The sequence below is a fragment of the Sander lucioperca genome, chromosome 8 (assembly GCF_008315115.2).
Source record: "Sander lucioperca isolate FBNREF2018 chromosome 8, SLUC_FBN_1.2, whole genome shotgun sequence".
Classification (NCBI taxonomy): Eukaryota; Metazoa; Chordata; class Actinopteri; order Perciformes; family Percidae; genus Sander; species Sander lucioperca.
The window spans coordinates 32,207,373-32,229,106 of NC_050180.1; the positions used below are offsets into that span (position 1 = coordinate 32,207,373).

Genomic DNA, 21,734 nt, shown 5'->3' on the forward strand with positions numbered 1-21,734 from the left:
CATTAATGAAGTAAACAACGTCCACAGTTTTTAGCTGTGACTGTCCTTCCTTTGCCGTACCTGAAGTTGCTACATTTTGGCTGCTGTCTGTAGATTCCTTCATGCACAACTCGTATTCTTTCGGATGTTTCATAGCAAATGTTTTAACAGCGATGATGTTGTGTATTGTTTAGGGTCATTTCCACCACGATACAAATCGGCATTGTAAATTGAACATGTAGCTGGACTTGAATAGCCTTCTTCTGACTGAAAGTACTGCCAAACATCACTTTTTCTGCTCACGAGTTCCATTTTCACGTTCTCACAGCCTACTGCATTGAACGGTCCACCTACGTAAACACCTTCCTGTAATCGACGGCGGCGTCATTACGTCGACCAGCGTAGTGCAAGCGTAGGGTTTGTTGGAAAAAAAATTCTAAGGTTCGGCAGAAACCGAACCCCGTCAAAAAGCCCAATATTCGACTGAATCCGAAGCCGAATCCGGGATTCGGTGCATCCCTGATTATTAGGAATGCACCAAAGGATGATTAGGAAAAGAGCCCGTATGTGTGGAGGCATTTCAATTACAGAGGACAGAAACAACATAACACATTAGTAAATGGCTTTCTACCCTCTGTTCAACAAACTCATTATCACTTTCCACAAGCTTCACAATCACCGACCCAAACACTCACAAAACAGTGAGAGTGTAACAGCTAGTTTTCTGCCGCAGTTCCATTCCTGGCTATTATCAATAGGAAACATCAGGCAAGGGCAAAGTGAGCATTTGGCAGAGTGGTGACTAACGCATAATTCTTCAGTTCATTGTGTTTCATCAGTTTATACTGTAAAGTATACAATGGAGCTGTGGATGCCCTTATCAGATGCCTCTTTCAAGAGGAACTTTAGCAAGGGTTTAGCAAAAGAGAAAATATGTTGTGTGAGAAGGTTGAGCTTTACACACACCTAAAACCATGGACAAAGCCAGTGAAAACTTAAGTCAAAATCATCTCTAGTAGGATGTTTACAAAATAAAAGATGACAAATCAATATTGTCTGCTTCTAGAATTCCCCCTAGTAAGAGAGATATATATGTGGGTTTGTTGTGTTATGGTTGTCTAAGCTACTGGATGCCTAACATTTCCCTCAGGATGAATCATCCATCCATCCATCCATCCATCCACATATGCTGCATAACAGCGAATTATCTTTTCTTCCATTGAATAAATATATTTATTTTTTTATACACAACGTAACTATTTAAAGGGTAACTACCTTTTTTTTTGCGACCTGGACCCTATTTCCCCATGTTTTTTGTCTAAGTGACTGATTGGAACAACAATCTCTGACATATGTCCAGTATTAAGCGAGATCGCTGCAGTCGGCAGCGGCGAAACAGGCTGCAATGTAAGTTAATAGAGCAATTGTGCAGCTTATATTTATGTTCACTAAAGTGCTCGTTTTGCCGCTGACGTCTCAGAATAATATTCTAAGTGGCTGACAACATTATGGAAAAGGATTTCTAAGGAGGTCGACCTTTCTGTTAAAGAGTAACATCCTTTTTTTAAACATAAAAACTCAACGTAAATAAACCGTAATTTTAGCATCGTAAAATACACTTCATTCAAAGTCGACAGAAACAAAATAAAACTATGAAAAGCCGTTTTGGGTCGTCTTCCCACATTTCCAACCATCACAACTCTAGTTTTGGTTGAAATGAACACATAGTTTACCGATTTACATGTGAAAATATGTTGGCTCTATACACGCTAAAGGTATTGCTTTTTAAAATGGAGTCTGGTGAGTTTAGCGCTAGCAACCTCAGAGAAAGGTCTTCAAGAGGTTTTAAAAAGGCCTATCTCTGTAGGGATTCTTTCCATAATATTGTCAGACACTTAGAATAATAATCTGAGCCTTTTAGTGGTTTTGGTGAACAAAATTGACGATGCGCATTTGCTCGATAGGTTTACATTGCAGCCCAGTAACAGCATTCACGCTTAATATTGGATCAATTTCAAAGATTGTTGTTCCCATCAGACACTTACACACAAAAACATAGGAAAATAGGGTTAGGTTGAAAAAAACGGTAGTTACGCTTTAATTCCTTCCTTCTTTAATATATTTATTTTATATTTATGTGCTAACCTTGAAATTAAAATGCAGACCTGACTTATACTCAATTTTCTTTTTAAACATAAAAAAAACAGGAGTGACCCAGCCCAGCCTCCTAACCAGTGAGTGTTTGAAATAGTGCAGCACAAGTAAATTACAAGGCAGGAGCTACTTGGAGGGAGTCATTCTCTTCCTGTAGAAAACAATTAAACAGGGAGAGGAAACCAGGGATATGACTGGGCCTGCAAGTGACTCGTCCTCATGTTTAACCAGCTGCACCAGACTGTACTTCCTGTCTATCCCCCCTGGTGCTTTTAATTAACAAGCAAATAGGCCAGACGCTTGTCACGGGGGCATCTCAGTAGTTTAACAGCGGCTTTCCCCTCATTCTGAACTAAATGTGTTCCGTCACTTGGGATGGGTATCGTTTGGGTTTTTTCCGATACCGATGCTAAACCGATACTTTTAAAACGGTGCTGGTGCCTGAATCGAAATATATATATTTATAATGTATATAATATAAAATATAAAAAAAGGAGCATAAAACTACAGTTGGCGACATTAAAGAACGGCTTGTTTACTGCTAAGGCCATATGGTCAAAATTAAATGACTGATTCATAATGTAATAACAATAACTTCTAACAATGACTTATTTCACCAGTAAATTGCTGGTAAACGACAAAAACAAGCACCAGATGGGAAAAGGGTATTTTCCAATAACTTTGAACGCACCACAAGGCTGGCGAGTTTCATGCAAACGCACCGTCTGTGTTGTTTTCCGACAACGGCAGCTGCAGTCAGACTGTTACGTCCCGGTGTTGGAATCCTCTACAGGGAAATACAGTCACACTTTACACCGCTTAACGTAAGCTGTCAGCATTTTAACCACTGTGTTTAATCCAGCTACTAGCTAACGGTAACGTAGCATCCTGTGCAGCGATGCTTCTGAAAAACAAAAAAAAAAGTCAGGCTCCGAAATGAGGCACCAAAATTTTCGTTCTTATTCAGTCTCGTTGCTACTGTTTACGTCGGAACCGGTGCCCTGTTGGCACCGCGTTTCGGTACCCAACCCTATCCGCCACTCAATGTAGCCAAGTCAGGGTGCTTCTCAATACTGGATGAATGTAAGCCTCTATGAAGAAAAGTGATAAAGAAATGAGGGTGTTTGGTGTTTTAAGCCCCCAACGTTGTCTTCCAGGCAGCGCTGCATGGAAGGCGCAAGGGTTAGGGTTAGGTGCCTTGAAGTCGACGGTCGCAGCGCTGCCTTGAAGTCGACGGTGGGGGCTTAAAACACCATCGAGCAGAAATGAGACACCTGTCACCTTACAAACAGCAGCCTGCAGGATGGCGTCAAATCCGCCCTCTGGCGCGTCCCGGTTGCGAGATACCATCTGCTTCTGCACCTCCTCGTTAAAACGGTCCACTTTATCCGTCAGCGAGAGGATGTGGCGGAAACCGAAGGTGGGGACACAGTTGGGGAACAGTTTGTATCTGTGCAGGGTGACACAAAGGTAGAGATCCAGATATATTTCCTCTGAATGTCACATCACGGCAACATTCAAAGCAGCAAAAAGGTTTGACCTCGGCTTATCTGTGCCATTTATTTACACGCACATGATAAAGCTGAATTGATTTGTACAACATTAATGAAATATTTGCATCAATCCTAGCAGCATGACTTAAGACTATGTTTACTTTGATGCCGGCTTAAAAAGTCAAATCTCTTCTTGTATATACAGGATGAGCAATGGCAGAAGTGAGCTGGCTTGCTTAGGGATCAAAATGTTGTCATCTATCCCTTTTACTATTCCCCTGTCTTTATTCACTGTGTGACTGACACACACACACACACCCATGCACCCAACCAAAGCCATAACCTAGATGGGAAGTGATGCGTGATGGTGGGTGCTGAGTTAGTGCTGTGCAGTCTCACCTCCGGGGCAAACATCGTGTGCCACAGCTTTTCACCCTCTATCTGTTCTGCTCCCTTTCAGTTTGCCCTCATCAACAACTCTGAGGAGCGCAGGAGGAGAGGGGCCCATCTTGCAGAACTGCTTATTCACGCGGCTTTTATCAAATCTGAAAAATCTCTTATCCTTGCAGCTGCGGGATATCTAACCATACATGATTCATGAATGTGCAAAAATAGAATGTGAGGGTCCGTGTAAATTAATGTTTCAGGATTTCCCTTTCATGTTTCTGTGGCCCGTTTACGTCACGAGAGAGCAGTTCTTAATCTCAGCCTCACACAGTCCTGTTGGTAGGGCTACATTTAAACTGAGCTGACGTGAAAGAAATCTAATATCACAGTATTTTTGACCAAATATGTCGATGTCAATATTTCGGCGATATTGTACGGGTGACTGTTGGTGCATTCACAAATTATTTACAAAATGAGAGTTCTGATAAATAATCACCAATAATGTGGATATAATGACCAAATGGGTAAAGGCAAATAATAGAACAGCTACAACAGTCTGGTAAGTTCGGAAAATGACATCACTTTACTGTAATGCAGCCTTTAACACTAGGAAAAGACAACACTTGTGTCATATTATGATGTTACGATATCCAAAATCTAAGACGATATCTAGCCCTATATATATCAATATAATATCGATATATTGTCCAGCCCTAGCTGACATACTGTACCTATACTATTATTACATCCATGTAATCCTACTTAGAACATCCTGCTGCCACTACCCACCCATTGCATGGATTCTCCTGATACTTGGATGCTGTGTAGGAGAAGGGGGACATGTTTTTGTCCACAAAGGAGCCAAAGCCCAGCCTGAAGTTGCTGGTGAGCTTGCTCATCTCTAGAGCCAGCTTGGTGCCCAAGTTACGGATGGTGTCCAGATCATCTTTCATGGAAAGAGAGAGGTCCATCAGGTAGTAGAGATCCACTGGGTAGTCTTCCACCTGCCGCACCTGCAGCCCAAACCACGTCTGGTCTCCTGGATGGGCGGGTGGAAAGAATCTGTCAGCTGGTTCACTCACAAAAAGGCACGTAAGAGTCAAGGAAGGAAGCTTTGTATTACTCATAAGAAAACTTTTCTTTTTTTAACTGTATATTCTCTCTCACGCATGTGCAATGGTTGCCCCTGACTCTAAATGTCTCTCTCTATATATATATATATATATATATATACCTGGCCGCAGGCTGAGAGAGATCTTCTGAGGCATAATCTGGACGACGCCATACTGCGTCAACCCGGACCCTTTAGAACTCAGAGGCATGTTCTGCAGGACAGAGATGCTGCTGGTGGGATACTCAATGAACCGCGCCTCGCAGCCCCTCTTCTGCAGGTTTTGACTCAAATCGCACCGTGATGTCAGAGTCCGCCCCCTCCCAAACTCCTAAAGGACAGAAAGACCACAAACCTTGCATTACGGACTGTTGTGAGTCAAGAAAGGATTGTGAGGGGTTGAAATATGACACGTGTGGCCTACAATAATGATTAATGCAGGCGAGTTATACCTCTTGTGCGCACCAGGCGCAACTGGGGTGGATCAGGAGGCATTCTTCACAGGAGGTAGCGCTGCCACTCATACACATGTTAAGACCTGAGAAGGGGTGGGAAGAGATCATAGACAGCGACAGTTAGCACTGAGAGTGAACTGGAAAAACAATCACTAATGTATTTCCATAAGGACTTGAAGTTAAGAGACCAGAAAAAAAAAAAAACAGAAACTGTAATGCAATAATAAGTAATCCAATACAATACTCACTTTGCGAAAGTTATTGCTCTCGTTTTGGTTGGCAGTTAGTCTGAGAGGTGTTTATTCAGCCCTGTGGTCACGTTTGAAGCTGTAGTTTGTAGTGTTGCATTGGAGTGCGCTATATTATAGGATGTTTCTAGTATTTCTATGTGTGAATGAGGTGACAAAATGTTTTGACATCCCACAATAATGTAGCTCAATGAAACACAAAATCTGACTACTAAACATCATAATATTCACCGAGGAAGTTTGCATGACATCTTGGGGGTGTTTCTATTTTCTCAGGTTAGTGTATAATGTGTTGACTAATTTGTATGCCTTTGACCTAAATGCCAATAGGGACGTGTGTGTGTGTGTGTGTGTGTGTGTGTGTGTGTGTGTGTGTGTGTGTGTGTGTGTGTGTGTGTTAAAACTGTACCGATATCATACAATTCCTTTGTTTTGGGGGTTTCTCAGGGCCATCTTTTTGTTGCAAACTGCCAGTAAGTTTAACCAACCAAATGTTGACTTGTCCTTGCCTCCATGTGGCTCCAGTTTACAGTAGCTCTACTCCTCGTGTGTTTATGTACCAAACACTGACCCTCTGTGTGATGTTTAATAAAAAAAAATAATAATAAAACAGGCATGCTGATGGCAGAGAATGTGTTGCAAAGCAGACAAGCCTGCTTTGTCCTACCTCTCGCAGTGTGCAGAAATGTTTCCAGAAGCATGCAGCACAGAGCCGCTCGCCACATCCACGTCCCCGGGCTCCACATGGTGTCACTCGGCGTGTTTATCAACGCTTTGTAACCAGATTCGAATCTCTATTCGCAGCTGACACCGGTTTATTACTTCACCATCGGACTTTTCATTGGGGTTTAGTCCTGTTGATGTGTGCAAACCACAACAGTAAAGTGTATTTAGACCATTTCAGCTCCACCGAAGCGCTTATTTTCGGCTCATAATGAAGAATCCGTGTAAATGCAGGGAGACTTTTCCATCGTTTTAAAAGTATGCAGAAAAAGGGAGCGCTCCACGCAGTCCTGCTGATCCGCTCCTTGAGTTTCTCTTTTTGGACGCCTCTACAGCTACAGCCTTCCGTGTCTTGACTACTTAACCCATAGCTGACAGCAACTCCCAAAACATTTCCATCGATTTCATGGCACTTTCCGGTTCGATACGATCAAAAAACTGTACAAAGGTGAAGTGGAAGAGGAAACACAAAAAAGGTCCAATAGATAAATAAATAAATACAACTCCAGCAGCGATTTTCTTTTCCAGATTTGAGTGTTGCCTCTTCGGTTTGTCCGCTTTGCGTCCCAGCTGGAGTCTCCGCCCATTTTCAACTAGGGATTACATTAACCCATTCGTTGCTTCGTTGAACTCCTGGTTGAACTGTTGGCATCAGATTGTGGCTGACACCCGCACAGCCAGCTGCCTTCAGTTGAGTTAGTTAGACCCCTAGTGGTGACTCCTAAGGTGTGCTACAGGAATTGTCAGGGGACAAGGATTTGTTGCTGGAGTCGACAGCAACATGACTAGCAGTAGGGTTGGGCATCGTTGGGATTTTAACAATTCTGATTCTTCCTTTCAATTCCGGTTCTTATCGATTCTCGATTCTGATTCTTTGAGGGGTCGAGTAGAAACGGGTCACATGTCTATTTTCACAAATAAGAGGAACGTTTTATTTAATGGTGGTTTGCAGTTTTACAGCTTTTTCAATGTAAAATAAAGCCCCACTAGAGCGCCGCTTACTGTGCTCCAAGGCTGGAATACAAGTGCCTGGCTGCTATGGAAACCAAAACTTGCACCTTTTAAATTGGGAAGCCATGCTCGGATTTGAAAGCAAATCCTCTAAACGATTCCAAGCGATTCCAATAAAGAAACGATTCTACTGGAATTGTAATTTTTGAAACGATTCCAAAGTAGGAATCGGTTCTCGATGCCCAATCCTAACTAGCAGTAGCAGTCCAATTTCCTCATGTGTTGTTTCTGGCTGCAGGCTGGCAAACTCATCAAAAAACACTGCATGGCAGTAAAGTGTAATGGGGATGTGGTGCTCATATTTAGTACCATTAAAGAGGAGTCAATTTACCACATGCAACCTAGTCCTGATTGTCAAAGAGAGCCATCAACACCTGGCTTTACTTACCAGTCCCTCCAGAAAAACTTGATTATGCGATCGCATAATTCAATGCATAATCAGCCAAAGTCTGCATATTACACCGCACTTTCGCCGCATAAATTGCCGATTTCCGTGCAAAATATGCAGGGCTTGCATGATTTCATAATCCCCGCATTTTTTGTTACAAAAAAGTCACATATATCTTAGCAGAAAGTTGAAAAATGTTGCGTTTACTTCACACAAGAGCAGCCATTTCCCCATTGCCATGGGAACGTTATGAAGTGACGTAATTACGCGACGTGAACATCATCGAAAAGCTGCAAACCCCGCGATGAAGCCATGATGAAACCATAGTTTTTGCAAGTTCCCGCAATTTTTGCAATTTTTTCATCGCATAAAATTGCATCGATATATTCCATCGCATTTTTTAAGAAAACGTGCCGCATAATCAAGGATTTTTGCCCGCAACAATCACAAAAAAACTGGAGGACTGCAGTTAGGACTGACTTACTCAACTGAAGATTCAGAATGTGAAGTCTCATCAGCTCTCTCGCTCTGCAAGCAGTTAAAGTGGTCAATCCAATTAGGACTATTAGTCAGAGACAGCCAATGAATCAAACACTTCACTTAGGGGCTCACATTGAGCACAACAAAGCTGAAGCTAGGAAAATATTCCAATGTTTTATTAACCAAGAAATCAAAATACAAAGCTGCTGTACGCAACCTTAAACACCATTTTAGAAATTAAACTAAATGTAACTGCCAAATAACTGGCAGAATAGGCAGTCTAAAGCCTTCAAACTTTCAATGTAACAACTTTTGAAGGAAAAAAAAAACAAACAAAAAAACTGCAATAACAATCTACTTGGAAAGCACAAACTATGGTAGATTGTAACAAACAACTTTCAGGCAATCTAATTCCTTTTAAATTAATTGCCTTAATAATATAACTGCCTTCTCCTTCTGTGAACTGTTTGACTTGTAATGCCATTCAAACATATCACTGGGAAGAACAAAGATTTTAAAGCACTGAGCTTTGCTTCCTTGTGACTGCATTGCTTGCTGGCGTGGTCAGAAGCTCGGACGTCATCTCCCGGATGGTCCGGAGGGGCAGGCCGCTGAGGACACCCTGGTGCTTGGCCTTCAGCTCCATCAGAGCATCCACAATCCTCTGCCTTTCCACGTCTGGGTGGCGCTGCGTCAGCTCTGACATCAGGATATCGAAGCTGCCCATGGTGCCATAGTGTTGGGGCACACAGGTTCCCTTCGCTGTGGGGGAGATTGAGACCACCTTCCTGTGCTTGATGCTGGAGCTAAGCAGCGGCTGCCTTGTCAGCTAGAGAGACGAGAGAAATTAATCCCAAAGCATTTAAAAAAAAACAAAAAAAAAAAAACAGTTATTTAAATTGAATGAACTGATCTACAAGGGCCATTATATTTTAGGGCTGTAACTAATGATTATTTTCATTGTTTTGTCTATAAAATGGCAGAAAATAATGTATACATAAAGGAATGTGTATATAATGCTCCAGAGACCAAGGTGACTTCTTCTTTTATCTAATGAAGGGCTCATTGCATGGGACAAATGCAGACTTAAAGAAATGCTATTTGCTGATAATACAGCATGTACAGTAGGCAATTTCAAGAGACGTAATCCAAGATCCCACAAAACATTTTCTACTTATGCCCACCAGTTTCTCTTAATTACAGACAATTAATTATACATTTATCCTCCCCATATTCTCACCTCTCTTTCAGTCTTGGAGGTTCGTGGTTTGTCGGCGTCGCGTGAAGACTCCGATCCACTGATGGAGGCTGAGGCCTGGCTCTGGCTCTCACCAATGGCTTTGTGGATGTGCTCCACATGTAAAGTATGGCCTTGCATGCAGCAGCCATGCAGCTCTCGCGCTGCGTCCTTGGCAGATTGGAGTCCATTTATCACAACTATGGCAACTCTAGGGAACGCAGCCAACGAGACAGGCAGTCGGTACACTGACATTAATGTGTCGATTGTGGAAGCAAATTGCTGCTTTAACAGCTGCATGAAGGGTTTGACTTGAGGCGCAACACAACAGTTACAGCTGAGGAACATTTGTACTTTTGAGATGCAACAACACATGAATCTAAGACATGGACGATATAAAATAATGTCACAAGTAAAGTGTGTTGCAATGGCTGTTCTCAGATAGAAGATCAGTCGCTCACCTCACATCATTCTTTAAAGCGGGAAAGCTGACCTCAGACACATGGTATTTCTCAAACCACTGCATCACATTACTCTGGCAAGACAGAAGTTACAGTTAAAGCCTGTAGTGCCATCTGCTGGCTATAATGGTACTATACAATGCATTAGGGTTAAAAAAAAAAAAAAAAAAAAAAAAAGACAAAACCTGAAAAATGTATTTATGAGAGTAAACATATATTCATATTGAATTACATATGAAAACAATTACAGCACAGATTCTCATGAGTACAGCTTTGAGATGGTAATGTATGAGCAGTCAGCAGCAGAAATGTACAAACTCACCTCTGTCACATGACTGGGTAGGTTGGAAACACAGAGTACTGAGCTATTGACCTCCGTGCTGGCTGACTCTGCGATTAAAACAAATTCACCTCTAAGGAATTGATCCAAAAAAGAATTCAAAAATCAAAAATCGCTACATGTGCAGCTATAGTGCTTTAGCTGTATTCACTGACCACTTACCACTGGTCTTATCTTTCGCGATCACTGTTGTGTCCTGTCCTGTCTGAGTAGCTACTGCAGGCTTCACGTCTTCTTCGGCATCGTACCACGCCTCGGATGTGTTGAGCTCTTTGCACTCAGCTGCCGTACACACAAAGAATGGCACGTCTTTGACTTAATCCTCTACTTTCCTGGTAATTATCTCAAACGTGAGCGGGGTGCTTTTGCTTACTCGTCTGCCTTTCTGCTGGCTTGTGTGCATTATGGATAGCGCCTCTATCCTGGGCGACAAGAGTGACAGCTCTCATCGCTTCTCTGTCCTCCTTGATCCCTTTTTCCTTTCTTTGACTGGGCTGGGAAGGAAAGGAGCCAAACACCAGAGTTGTTCAAACCGATGAGGACTAAATGCCAAATTGGGTTCAATTAGCGGCAATAAAGCAACACCTAGCTGCTCACGGGTTTAATCTCCGTGTGTAGCTTAAGAATACCTGGCAGCCATTTCTGCTTTGATCATCGGGACATCCATTTTCTTCAACGGATGTATCATGTTTCTGTGGCTCCTGGGAGCTCCTTGGGGATCCAAAAAAAACAACATTACAGCATCTAGAGAGTCTAGTCTGCTAAGCCGTTCAAATTGAAGTACATCAGACACACATGCACGTCTGTGCTTACATACCAAGATGGAACATTTCCCAGCACATCATCAATGATCTGAACAGGGACGACAGAAAATCAGAGCATTAATATCAGAGCTGTGGATGAACTATATGAACAAGTATTTGGATAATATCCAGTTAGTAGGCTCACCTGTGCAGGGATGTAACTTGCACCTGTGGTTATCTTCTCCGAATCAACAGACAAAGGCTTGAGTTGCTCCAGAGGAACCCCTGTCGAGAGCTTATCTCTCATCTGATTATAGTCAGATTCCAGTTTCTGCAGAACACTTACAATGTCTACAGGAGGGTTGTTTGGCCTAAAGAGAGAGGGGAATAATACATATTAGTTGGCTTGAACAGCTGGCCTTTTTTCAAAAATCCTTTTTACAAAATCCATCTGGATGAATATATCACATTAGAGCAGGAGTCAGCACCCTTTTTAATATGGAGTGCCATTTTAAAATGTTCTCGTTAATAAGTGTGTGCCACATCAGCATCGAGCCTGCCATCATCTACCGAGCCTGCTCAGGTAGTGTCATTTTTTTTCCCTTCACGACGCAGTCGGTGAAAAACGCAACGAGCCAATCAGAGGCAGAGTCGGGCAGGTCTTTGCAGAATGCGGATGGGGGAAAAAAAGGCAATTAAATGACTGTCAATGGCTGTGAAAAAGTGCATTTGGCTTGTGGATTGGAACATTTCCAAAAAAACTCTTACACACTCTCACACTTCTTGCTTGGTGTGGTGAACCAAACATTGGTTAAGCTACTACGTGACATGGGGCACACGTGCCTAAGATGTGCTGACCCCTGCATTAGAGTTTGACACGCTACAACCGTCTCAGTGGAAGAGCAAAAGGTAAATTCTGATCAATATTGATCGACGTCTCCTTACACTGATGTGGCCTGTCCTCCCTCAGCAGAGGTATAGTAGAGTATCCAGCAGTGCTGTCTGCACATGCTGTACTGCAGGGCCAGAAGGGCCAGCTCTGCCTGCTGAGCACGCTGGATACAGTCACATTCCTTTCTTACTTTACAACCCAAACTGGAGAAGAAAAAAAAAATATATACAATTACAGACATTAGTCCTACTGTGGAAGACATAACTTGGGGCCAAGTTTAACGTACGACTACGTCTATCTGATACATTACCTTTTCCTTTTCTCTTTTTGCTTTCTCAGTTCCTCTTGAGCCATCTTTAGTTTGAGAAATTCCTGAATTAAAAAAAAAGAAAAAGGAGGTGGGGTAACGTTTTGCTGGAGCTATTGTAATAACTGGCCTTTGGATTCAACCTTACCTCAGTGAGATAGTCCAGATCTGTCATGTGGACCTCGGTGACGACATGCTTGTCGGCCGTTTTTGGATTCTCAGTTTGGGTGGCATCCGACATGCACATTGCCAGCTCAGTGCCAACCATAACATCGCAGGTAGTAGCGCAGGGCATAGTGGAGGTGTGCATTTCTGCAGTGTCTTTCTTGACGACAGACTGGTCAGAATTCAAGGTCTCCCTGCTGGCTGCCAGTGCTTTACCGTCGGCGGTGAGTGGACCTGACTGAACCCCATTATTTTGTGCTTTTACATCTTCGCTGGCAAGACAGACAAGTATGCTCTGATCATTCTCCATGATGCTATGGAAGTTGTCACTCTGATCTCCAAAGCTTAAGATAGCGTCGTCATCATCTACATTGTACTCATTACCGTCGAGCTCCTGACCCTGACCCCCTTCCTTTGTGCCATTTTCCTCAACTGGGTCCAGAAGAGGGCTGACCTGTTCCAGCTCAACTGCCTGGATAATGCTCCCGTCGCGGTACTCTGTATCATCCATTTGGATACTGTCAAAGCTGTAGTACTCAGGAGACCTGTAACATGAAACAATGTTGCTCATATCAATAAGGATTCCTACTGCCCGCCGAGATGAAACACAGAACAGTAAATTTCAAATGGTTTCATAAAAAAAATACACTTACTTTATTTTACAGACAGGGAATAAGACAGACATCCAAGTCTATTCGTATTAAGTCCTTAATTAACTACAAGCCATTTAACTACAGAATGGGCACGCCTGAGTAACGAGAAGTTTGCCCTGGTTGCTCTAGAGTTTTAGACTATAGTGCTCAAACTGATAAATTGTAACTTTGTAATTTCCAAATATGTATATGTAAAAATGTAAATTCAAAGAGCTTAGATGGGCACGGTTGGTGCAAGAAATGAACAAATTACACATTGTGTCAGCCACAAGATGTGTACTCACTGTAATGGACTGACTTCCCCATATGTGCAGTTAGCACTCTGGCCTTGTGTCATTGCAGTCTGGCTGCTGAGCTCAGGCTCTCCGCCCTTGCTGCGTCTTTCCAGATCCATGTCCAGAGAGCAGTTTGCAAGAGCTGCTGCGCTGCTCGACATCCGCCTTGACGGGCCCTTCAAAGAAATTGTGTATTCATTTTTTTTGCCAAAAAAAAAAAAAAAAGGAATTTCGCATTCACAACTTAGAAACTGCAGGGACACTACACCAGTGTTCTAACTTTAACTGTTTAATATACATACAGAAATCATTGTGTGTGCCTTCTGGTGGCTTGGTTCCTGCATGGTGGTGTTGCTGAAGGCTGTTGGGAGGCAGTGTTGCTGGCGAACAAGCTGTGTGGTGCGGCAGATTTCCTCCTGTGGATGTTTTTGGGATCCGTCCCCATGGTTTCTACGGCCAAGCAGGGTCAAGGTCTCCCTTACATCATTGGGAAGCATCGCCAAGTTTTGATGACCATAGGACAAGTCTTGCAAGAGAACCAGCCAACAAACAGAACTGTAAGTTGAAGCTTTAAGTTTAAAAGGAGAATTCCGGACAATTTTTACATTAATCTTGATCGCTATAAATATGCGAGTCGGTGCTGGCAACACAGTAGCTGCAGCTATGTCTACGAGCTTCCACTGAGCTAAAACAGCAGTTGTCGGGGCAAGTTTTAGAGTGCCTTTGTGCCTCTTAACAGACACATGCAATTAAAATGTCTGTGTCTGTTTTTTTAGGGGGTGAATAAACTTCAAGACGTGACATGACCTGTCCTCTGAAGGACATAGCCAGACCACCAGGCACTCAGTGGATTGTTGTCGGGATGATTATCACAGAAGCCTGGCTGAACACACTCATCCCCGGACGGCAGCTAGCAGCTAGCAGGGCGAGCTAGCTACCGGCAGGATCGAGACAGGGTAGGTGAATTTAAACAATGTCTGAGTTGAAAACGCATCTTGTTGTCACGTAAGGGCCCTGTTCATGTGGCACAGACATTTTAATTGCATTTTGTGTCTGTTAAGAGGCACAAAAGGCGTAGCTGCAGCAACTCCCGTGTTGCCAGCACCGATGCGGGTCGTTTTTTTTTTTTTTTTGTCTGCCTACAAAACATCTTGTCTAATAAGATAAAAGGGGGCCGTTTCCCAGACGAGGATTAAGCCTAGTGCGAGACAAAGATGTTTGTTGATGACTTCTACATTTAGGTTATTCATCCAGGCAGTACAATGTCAAGAAGACTAAATGATTTATCGACTGGACTGAAGTTGTAGTCACATATTTCTGTTACACTCCATTACGTGGCTCAATCACAGTCTGGAAAACTGGCTCTACAGAAACATTTGTGAAAATAGTTTATTCCAATTTGTTTTGCATTTTACTCACTGTTACTAATTGATGCTGGGTTAATTAAAAAGGCAGGGGTTGGATATGTAGGAGAAAGCCAGCAGCTTTCCATAGAAAGCTTCAGTGTGATGTGTTGTGATTTAAAAGGGTTTTTCTGAAGCAGATATATAACCTCTGCTACAGTACGTGTTCAGCTGTCAACACCACCACCATTGACAGACTTGTGTAAATAATCTGAATATGTCTTGACAATCTCAGATGTTTGTCTCTCTATCATAATTAGCACCTAAAGAAAATATATCAAGAGCATCACTGCCAGTGTATGAGATTCGCAAATTACCAAATCTGCTCTGCGTTGCTGCTGAAGCTGTAGATCTAAAAAAAAAAAAAAAAAAAAAAACATTTAAACAATAAAGTCACTGTAAAAAATGATAAAAACTTGAATCGATTGATGTAATGTGTTCTAAATTCACTGTATTTACTGTGAGACATGCATGGGCCTGTTGGATGTCACAGTTGGCTGGGCAGGTTGGTCACTTGCAAAGTTATCTGCATTGGGAATAATAAAATTTAATTAAACTGTACACCACTGTTAGAAGATGTTATGTTATGAGACCTGACTTACACTTCACATAAACATGATACCGAGTCAGTTCTAGGGCGGGATGTCGATGCAGGAACTGGTGAAACCCTCCTTCATCTAGGAGAAACGAAAACAATTACATTTGACTGATAATCTCCCAATTTTAATATGTGGAAATGGGCTGCCACCTATGCCCAAAATGTCCTTTCCTGTCTGCATGACACTGGCAGGTAGACACTGATTAAGTTTAGATTTAATAAGATTAGTAATGGCTATAGGCAGGCATTCATTTTTTCATTGCCAGATATCAGTATAGAAGAGAAAAGAAGGAAACAAATCTCAGGATAGGTGCTGTAACAATGGACTCCTCGTTTCCCCCAGCATAAATCTACTAAGCATGTTCATGATTAATAGATTAATTGTTTGATCCATTTGACGTCATCAACCAACATTTGGTTGATGACTGACCCTTCGCTAAGCCATGCCCGAAAACCGCCACAGGCCAATCGTGGCTTAGCAACCGTAACTAGGCGCGGGAGGTCTGTCAAGCTTTCGAGGGAAACACCGTATGCCGAAGCGTTGTGCAAATCCGATACCCGGTATCCTAAAAGTTTGGACGGGGTGGTGGAATTTTTTCCATTCCCGAAACCTAAAAAGGCCAGGCGTGGATCAAGCATTCACAACTAGCTAAATGTCGACAGTATTAACAAAAACACATACGTTTGCTCCAAGGCAAGAACTAATGTTAGCTAGCTAGCTAGCTAGCTAGCATTAGCGTGCTAACTCAGCACAGCATTGCTTGGAAATAATGACGGTTCTTTGTTCATAATGCATATATTTGAACGTAAAATTTCAAACAAGAATAGGCGTATTAGGTATAAATTAATTTTATTTTCTTTATTTGTAAGTCCAGCCCCCGGAGTGCCTGCTTAGAAACATTCTGGCCCTTGGAAAAATGTAGTTGTTGACCCCTGTTCTAAACTATCTTGTTAATACACTGTCTGTACACTTACAATGTTCTCAATGCAATTTAGGGACCCTCATTATGCTACCGTTGAAGTGTGGTGATATTTTGAGCCTTTTTAGTGGTATAAATAGTGATTTTTTTACTTTCCCTGTGCCCCGAATACTAGCGTTGTAAGCTAATCAGCGGTCCGCGCTAGCTTGTTTCAAGCTCCAAACACATTCGATTAGCATGAAAACATGTCCCAGAGAACGACCGAGTGGGTACACATCTGTTATTAACCCGTCCTTAAGATGATTAAAGGCAAGACGGAGGCTCACTGACATACTTTAAAATATATTTCAGCATTTTGTTAAATCGCTAAAAATAAAGCAGGAGAATGTTATCATTGCAAAGTGTTCAAGCTAATGTCTTGCGTTTATTCCACAAGATTTATGGATAAGCTATTTGATTTATAATTATTAGATTATTTTCAAATGTCACTTACCCTGCTGTGCATGAACATAGCTGTTCCTCAATTTGTGCGTTTCCCATTTGAATGGTCAGCATATGAGGCGGTTCACATTATTGCATGACCTATACGCTTTAGCTTCAATTTTGATGAAATTATTCTCTCATCGGTTGCATATTATGTCGTGGATATATCCCTCGAATGCATACTGCAGTCCCTTTTGTCTTGCTTTCTCAGATATTTCACCTGTTTGCCAAAAATTACTAATTATCTCCTTGGGAATGTCTGACACCGGTGCATACATACTGTAATGGACGTGCCAGGCACGAAAGCTTGTCAGGCGTAGCAACAGTAACTAGGAGGGCGGGGCTTAGCGAAGGGTCAATTAGGCTATATAATGACTTAGAAAAGCAGCCAATCACTCAAGCATACCTTGTATGATCTTTCTGTCCTCTGGCAACAACGAGAGATACCAACCCAGCAGCCTTTGGTCAGTTAAGGAAAGGAATTTATGAACATCCACCAAATTAAATACAGACCTGTAAAATAAAGAAAAGCACAGCTCTTGGTTATTCATTGATAATCAGGGTCATTTTAGTACGTAAAGCGAGAGTGAGGATATAGTTAATTATCTGCATACCTGTCCAGCAAGAATTTCCTGTTCTCCTCTGGTGATGAAGAAACACAGTTAGATGGATGAATGAAATGGTATTTTTGCCCAAATTTGCTATTGATAAGTCATTTATTGCTTAGATTTGTTTGCAACGTTAACCCCTTAGCATTCTGCCCCCTTTTCTAGAGCGGTAGGGGTGGGGGGGGGGGGATGTTTAGGGGGTGATTGCAGGTCAACTGTTGATACATCATTTGAATGCTAGGAACCTGAGGATTAATTTGAATGTTGTCATGTTTTTCTAGGCAGAAATCAGGAATAAACAATTAACTTTGAAAATGTTTAAGGGTTTAGTAAGTTATGATACTAGTTTATGGTGGCTATTCTCCTGCTCATTTATGTCTCATAAGTCATTGCAGCAGTTTTGGGGTTGATACCATTTGGCACACCATTTTTAACCACTTGAGAATTTACAAAACTTGTCAAAACTCCCTCCGAAATACCACATTAAGACAACAAGTCTCACGTTTCATGGTCTCACTAAATTGAAATGGCTACTATGGGGACCAACTTCATCACACAGGAATACAATTGCTCTCAATACATCCACATGAGTTTCAGCTTTTCAATCATACCCAATTTAATCAACTCCAAGACCCCAGTTACGTTAAGCAGAAATATTCAAATACTGCATTTCAGAATAGGCGAAAATTAACGTTACACAGGTATACTGCATGAGGAAAAACTGCATGGTTATTGCCCAAACTGCATGGGATATGGATAAAGCTGGCAGGTCTGTAAAGAGGAGACTCGTGGGTACCAATACAACCCATTTTCATTTAGATATCTTTAGGTAAGAAGCCAAGGGACCCCTTTGAAAATGACCTTGCTAGTTTTCCCCTTTCCAAAATGTAACGTTAGCCCAATTTGTGGAGTATTATTTAGCCACCTTACCAATAAGCTAGCATGCCATGGTGGGTATCGTACCGTTATACCATTCTTAGATCGCATTGCTTCATATAAACATATTTTAATAACACACTCCTTAGGGATGTAACTTACTTGGACTTGGCTTTTCAATCGCCATATTGTAATAACAGGGTATCAGGTGTGACGGCACCACCACGCCCGCATACTCACGGGCCACGTATTGCGGCCTAGGAACGGTCACCTCGTAGGATAACGTGAGTGGAAAGGCAGGCCACACTGCCTGGAAAACAACAATGGGTTGAGTGTCCGAAATAATCGTCCAAAACGGTTGGCTAACGTTAGCTAGGATAACGCCAACGTCATATTAAACATAAGTCTTCTTACCTGCTCCATTTTCACCGTCTTTACAAAAGAATTAAGAAAATATTAACAACCAAATAACGTTAGTGCTTTATTTAGCGATTACGTTGCCGGTTTGGAGATGGTGGCGTTAGCTTGCTAGCTAGGTCTGCACAATATTTACAGTCTACGGTCTGCACCGGGTTAATCCGCCAATTAAGTTAATTGGTATCTAACGTGTGGTGTGTGGCTCCGTCCAGCTCCAGCCCAAGTTTGTGAATAGCCAAACAAATTATCCCCTGAACAAATTATTAGGCCTATCCTTTGTAATAATACAAAATTGCAAAATTAAATGTAAACGAGCAGCAGTAACACCTGGATTGTCATCAGATCTGAACTGTTAAGAACTATTTCTTTAGTGAAAGTAGTTCCAACATTATTCTGTTTTAACGTTTTATTTTTCCAGAGCAAGAGAGATATCTCAAAAGCTTGCCTTGGGAATCAAACTCATAACTATCTCCGTGATTAGATAGCTAGCTACCACAAGAGATACAAAATAATTTGGGGAGAAATGGTAACCTACCTCACATCTCCTGCCAGGCGGTGGCGCGACAGTTAGCAGTTGAGGTCTTACTCTTGTCCTTCTGATTTTTAATGGCGGTTGGAAACATTCTGAGGGTCACACGTTTTAGTAACAGTAAACAACAAACCTCACTTCCCTCGTTCCTTCAAAAGCTGACTTTAAGAAATTCTAATTTAAATAGAAATGTCTCCAATTTAAGATTGAATTTTATTCAGGTATATTTATTGTATAGCTTCTTGTGTTTAATCATTTAACATGTAGGGGAGAGTAATAGCAAAGCCTGTCTACAAATAAAGTTACATTTTCCTTGATTTCTTTTTTTTTTTTTAATTGCCCTGTTGGTGAAATGTGCTATACAAATAAAGCTTTCATACCTTAAAATCAGTTTTTTGTTAAAAAAAAAAAAACTTATGCTGAGGTGAAACAATCCCGCTAGTTTTCCACAGGGAGAGAGAGAATATAGAGCTGAAGATCTTTGCCCGAACCCGACGGGACCCGACGGGTTCCGTCGGGTTCGGTCGGGTTCGGTCTTCATTTCTATCATGTTACACGGGCTCGGGCCGGGCTCGGGCTTGCGCTCCGAGTTGCGCAGTAAACGAGCGCTCCGGTGAAGCGTTCCGATTAGCGTGAAAATGGATGCTGAGGAGGTGCAACAGAGGCTGGCTTCTGGAGGGCTTATTTTATTTCTTTGTTCCAACTTCCATGTGGCCTATAGCCTCCGTTAGTCATGAATAAATTATGTTAAAAAATGTATAAATTACTCATTCTTGAAGGAAGACAAAAGAGCTGTGTGCGTGCGGTGCAGTCTCTTTTTTCTTTCTCTCCCTTTTCCGCCGAGTGGTGCGTGTGCCCGCTCGCGGCATGAAGAGCGTGTCCGCGCTATTTTCCGACATGCACTCTAATCACTGCTGATAGACGGCCTTTTGTACAGTCGGGCTGTAAACGGGTTCAGGCTTTTAAAAATCTGTCAATCAAAATGTACTTGTCGGGCTCGGGCCTTGTCGGGCCGAACTTTTAAGGCCCGATTACAGCTCTAAGAGAATATACTAATGCTGCGTTCCAGACACAATTTTTAGCCCGTAAGTTACGACTTCAAGTCACGACTCACGACTTGGTAGCGTTCCAGGTAAAGTCACGACAAACCCTTCTAGCTAGTGTTAGCGTTAGCTAGCAGCTAGCTACCTACTGTTGACATTAGCTAGCGCTAGCTGATACTAGCAATTTCTAGTCGGCAACATATTTTGGGCTTCATTTAATAAACATAACCTGTAGTAGTACACAATTGTATGTGTATTAATACAATTAGCGGAATTACTTTACGTTGCCTATTTATTTCTATTTCTCACTGTTAATCACCGGCGTCTGTACAGCATCAACAGGGGTCGACATTGTTGTTTTTGTGTGTGTGACGTCAGAACTGTAACTGGGAGTACAACGATCTGGTATGAGTTCACGAGTAGTAAGTTACAGGTTTGACTGCCGTTCCAGGGCACTTTCACGGGTAGAAGGTTGTGAAATTGAAACACGAGTTACGGGTTGCCTGGAACGCAGCATAAGCATGTTCAGAGTAAGTGTCATCACTCTAGCTTGTTTCTGATTGGAGAAATTGAGTGTGTTACAATTGCCCCTGGTCTCCACTATTACATTTGGCCTCTTTTAAATGAAATTTGTTAAGGGATTTGTAAAAAAAACATGTTTCCAAAGTAAGTTTCTTTACTAAATCTTCTAAAAGTATTGTTTTGGTATTAGTACTAAAACTTAATGCACCAGTTGAATTAATAAAAGATATGTTTATACAGGGCAGTTGCCACACAAACACACCTGTTGCTATTTAGTGGAGGATGCACAGTGCAGCAGAAGCAGCACAACTCTGTCTGGTCACTGTGTCACTCTGTCACTGGCTCACACGTACTGAAGAGGAAGCTTCAAGGTCTTGTTTTTATCATTATCAAATCTTAGGTCTCAGGCTCCCTCTAACAGTGCTAACGAAATATGCATAAGAAAGAAAAGGAGGCTCACACAAGCAACAACAAGATGAGAATCTATACACAAAGTAGTGTGAGTTAAAATAAGGAATAAAATGTAAAAAATGTAATACAATTTAGACAGCAATAGTGATGAATAGAGTGTAAACAGAAATAAATGCAAATATGCACAACATGATGGGGGTAATGTTGAAAAATGTATCTGCATAAAGACAAGAATAAATATGTTGTGAATATGTTACATTCTATTCTGTTAAAACTCTGAACAAAGCCTCTCTCATCTGTTTTAATTTCTATCATAAATTGTAACCCTGTTTTCCTTCTTGAAGATGTATCTGCGTGAACCAACCTTGAAACCAATCCTCCTTTCCTGTGGAGCCTCCCATCTTCCTACTCTCACGTTATCA

The 21,734-nt window shown here is 41.9% G+C and overlaps 2 protein-coding genes across 2 annotated transcripts in view; both read right to left on the reverse strand.

Annotated features, from left to right (window-relative positions):
* Nucleotides 1–7,230, reverse strand: part of itgb5 (integrin, beta 5) — a 65,742-nt gene extending 58,512 nt beyond the window's left edge. The window contains exons 1-5 of the mRNA XM_031304287.2: nucleotides 6,495–7,230; nucleotides 5,577–5,662; nucleotides 5,248–5,455; nucleotides 4,803–5,052; nucleotides 3,415–3,583 (exon numbers count right to left, since the gene is read on the reverse strand). Of these exons, the coding sequence (XP_031160147.1) occupies nucleotides 3,415–3,583; nucleotides 4,803–5,052; nucleotides 5,248–5,455; nucleotides 5,577–5,662; nucleotides 6,495–6,573 (792 nt within the window). The 5' untranslated portion in view covers nucleotides 6,574–7,230. The remainder of the gene's footprint in view (nucleotides 1–3,414; nucleotides 3,584–4,802; nucleotides 5,053–5,247; nucleotides 5,456–5,576; nucleotides 5,663–6,494) is intronic.
* A 1,636-nt stretch (nucleotides 7,231–8,866) lies between these two features.
* rbm44 (RNA binding motif protein 44) lies at nucleotides 8,867–18,964 on the reverse strand. The gene is made up of 21 exons (XM_036004447.1): nucleotides 18,805–18,964; nucleotides 18,553–18,700; nucleotides 17,521–17,548; nucleotides 17,313–17,419; nucleotides 15,508–15,582; nucleotides 15,365–15,431; nucleotides 15,223–15,257; nucleotides 13,823–14,028; nucleotides 13,509–13,702; nucleotides 12,558–13,119; nucleotides 12,413–12,474; nucleotides 12,156–12,305; nucleotides 11,416–11,581; nucleotides 11,285–11,319; nucleotides 11,097–11,178; nucleotides 10,841–10,961; nucleotides 10,630–10,752; nucleotides 10,450–10,517; nucleotides 10,128–10,201; nucleotides 9,670–9,877; nucleotides 8,867–9,258 (listed from the first exon to the last, which is right to left on the reverse strand). The coding sequence occupies exons 1-21, from the start codon at nucleotides 18,811–18,813 to the stop codon at nucleotides 8,944–8,946; spliced, it is 2,835 nt and encodes a 944-aa protein (XP_035860340.1). The 5' UTR covers nucleotides 18,814–18,964; the 3' UTR covers nucleotides 8,867–8,943.
* Nucleotides 18,965–21,734: the final 2,770 nt, after the last annotated feature.

Excerpts from the sequence above, each read along its gene's own strand:
- rbm44 (XM_036004447.1), bottom strand. Across the intron at positions 13,120-13,508 it reads GAAGTCAGTCCATTACAGTG|GTCTCCTGAGTACTACAGCT; the intron begins AGTACACATCTT and ends TTCATGTTACAG. Across the intron at positions 11,320-11,415 it reads CAAGTTACATCCCTGCACAG|ATCATTGATGATGTGCTGGG; the intron begins GTGAGCCTACTA and ends GTCCCTGTTCAG.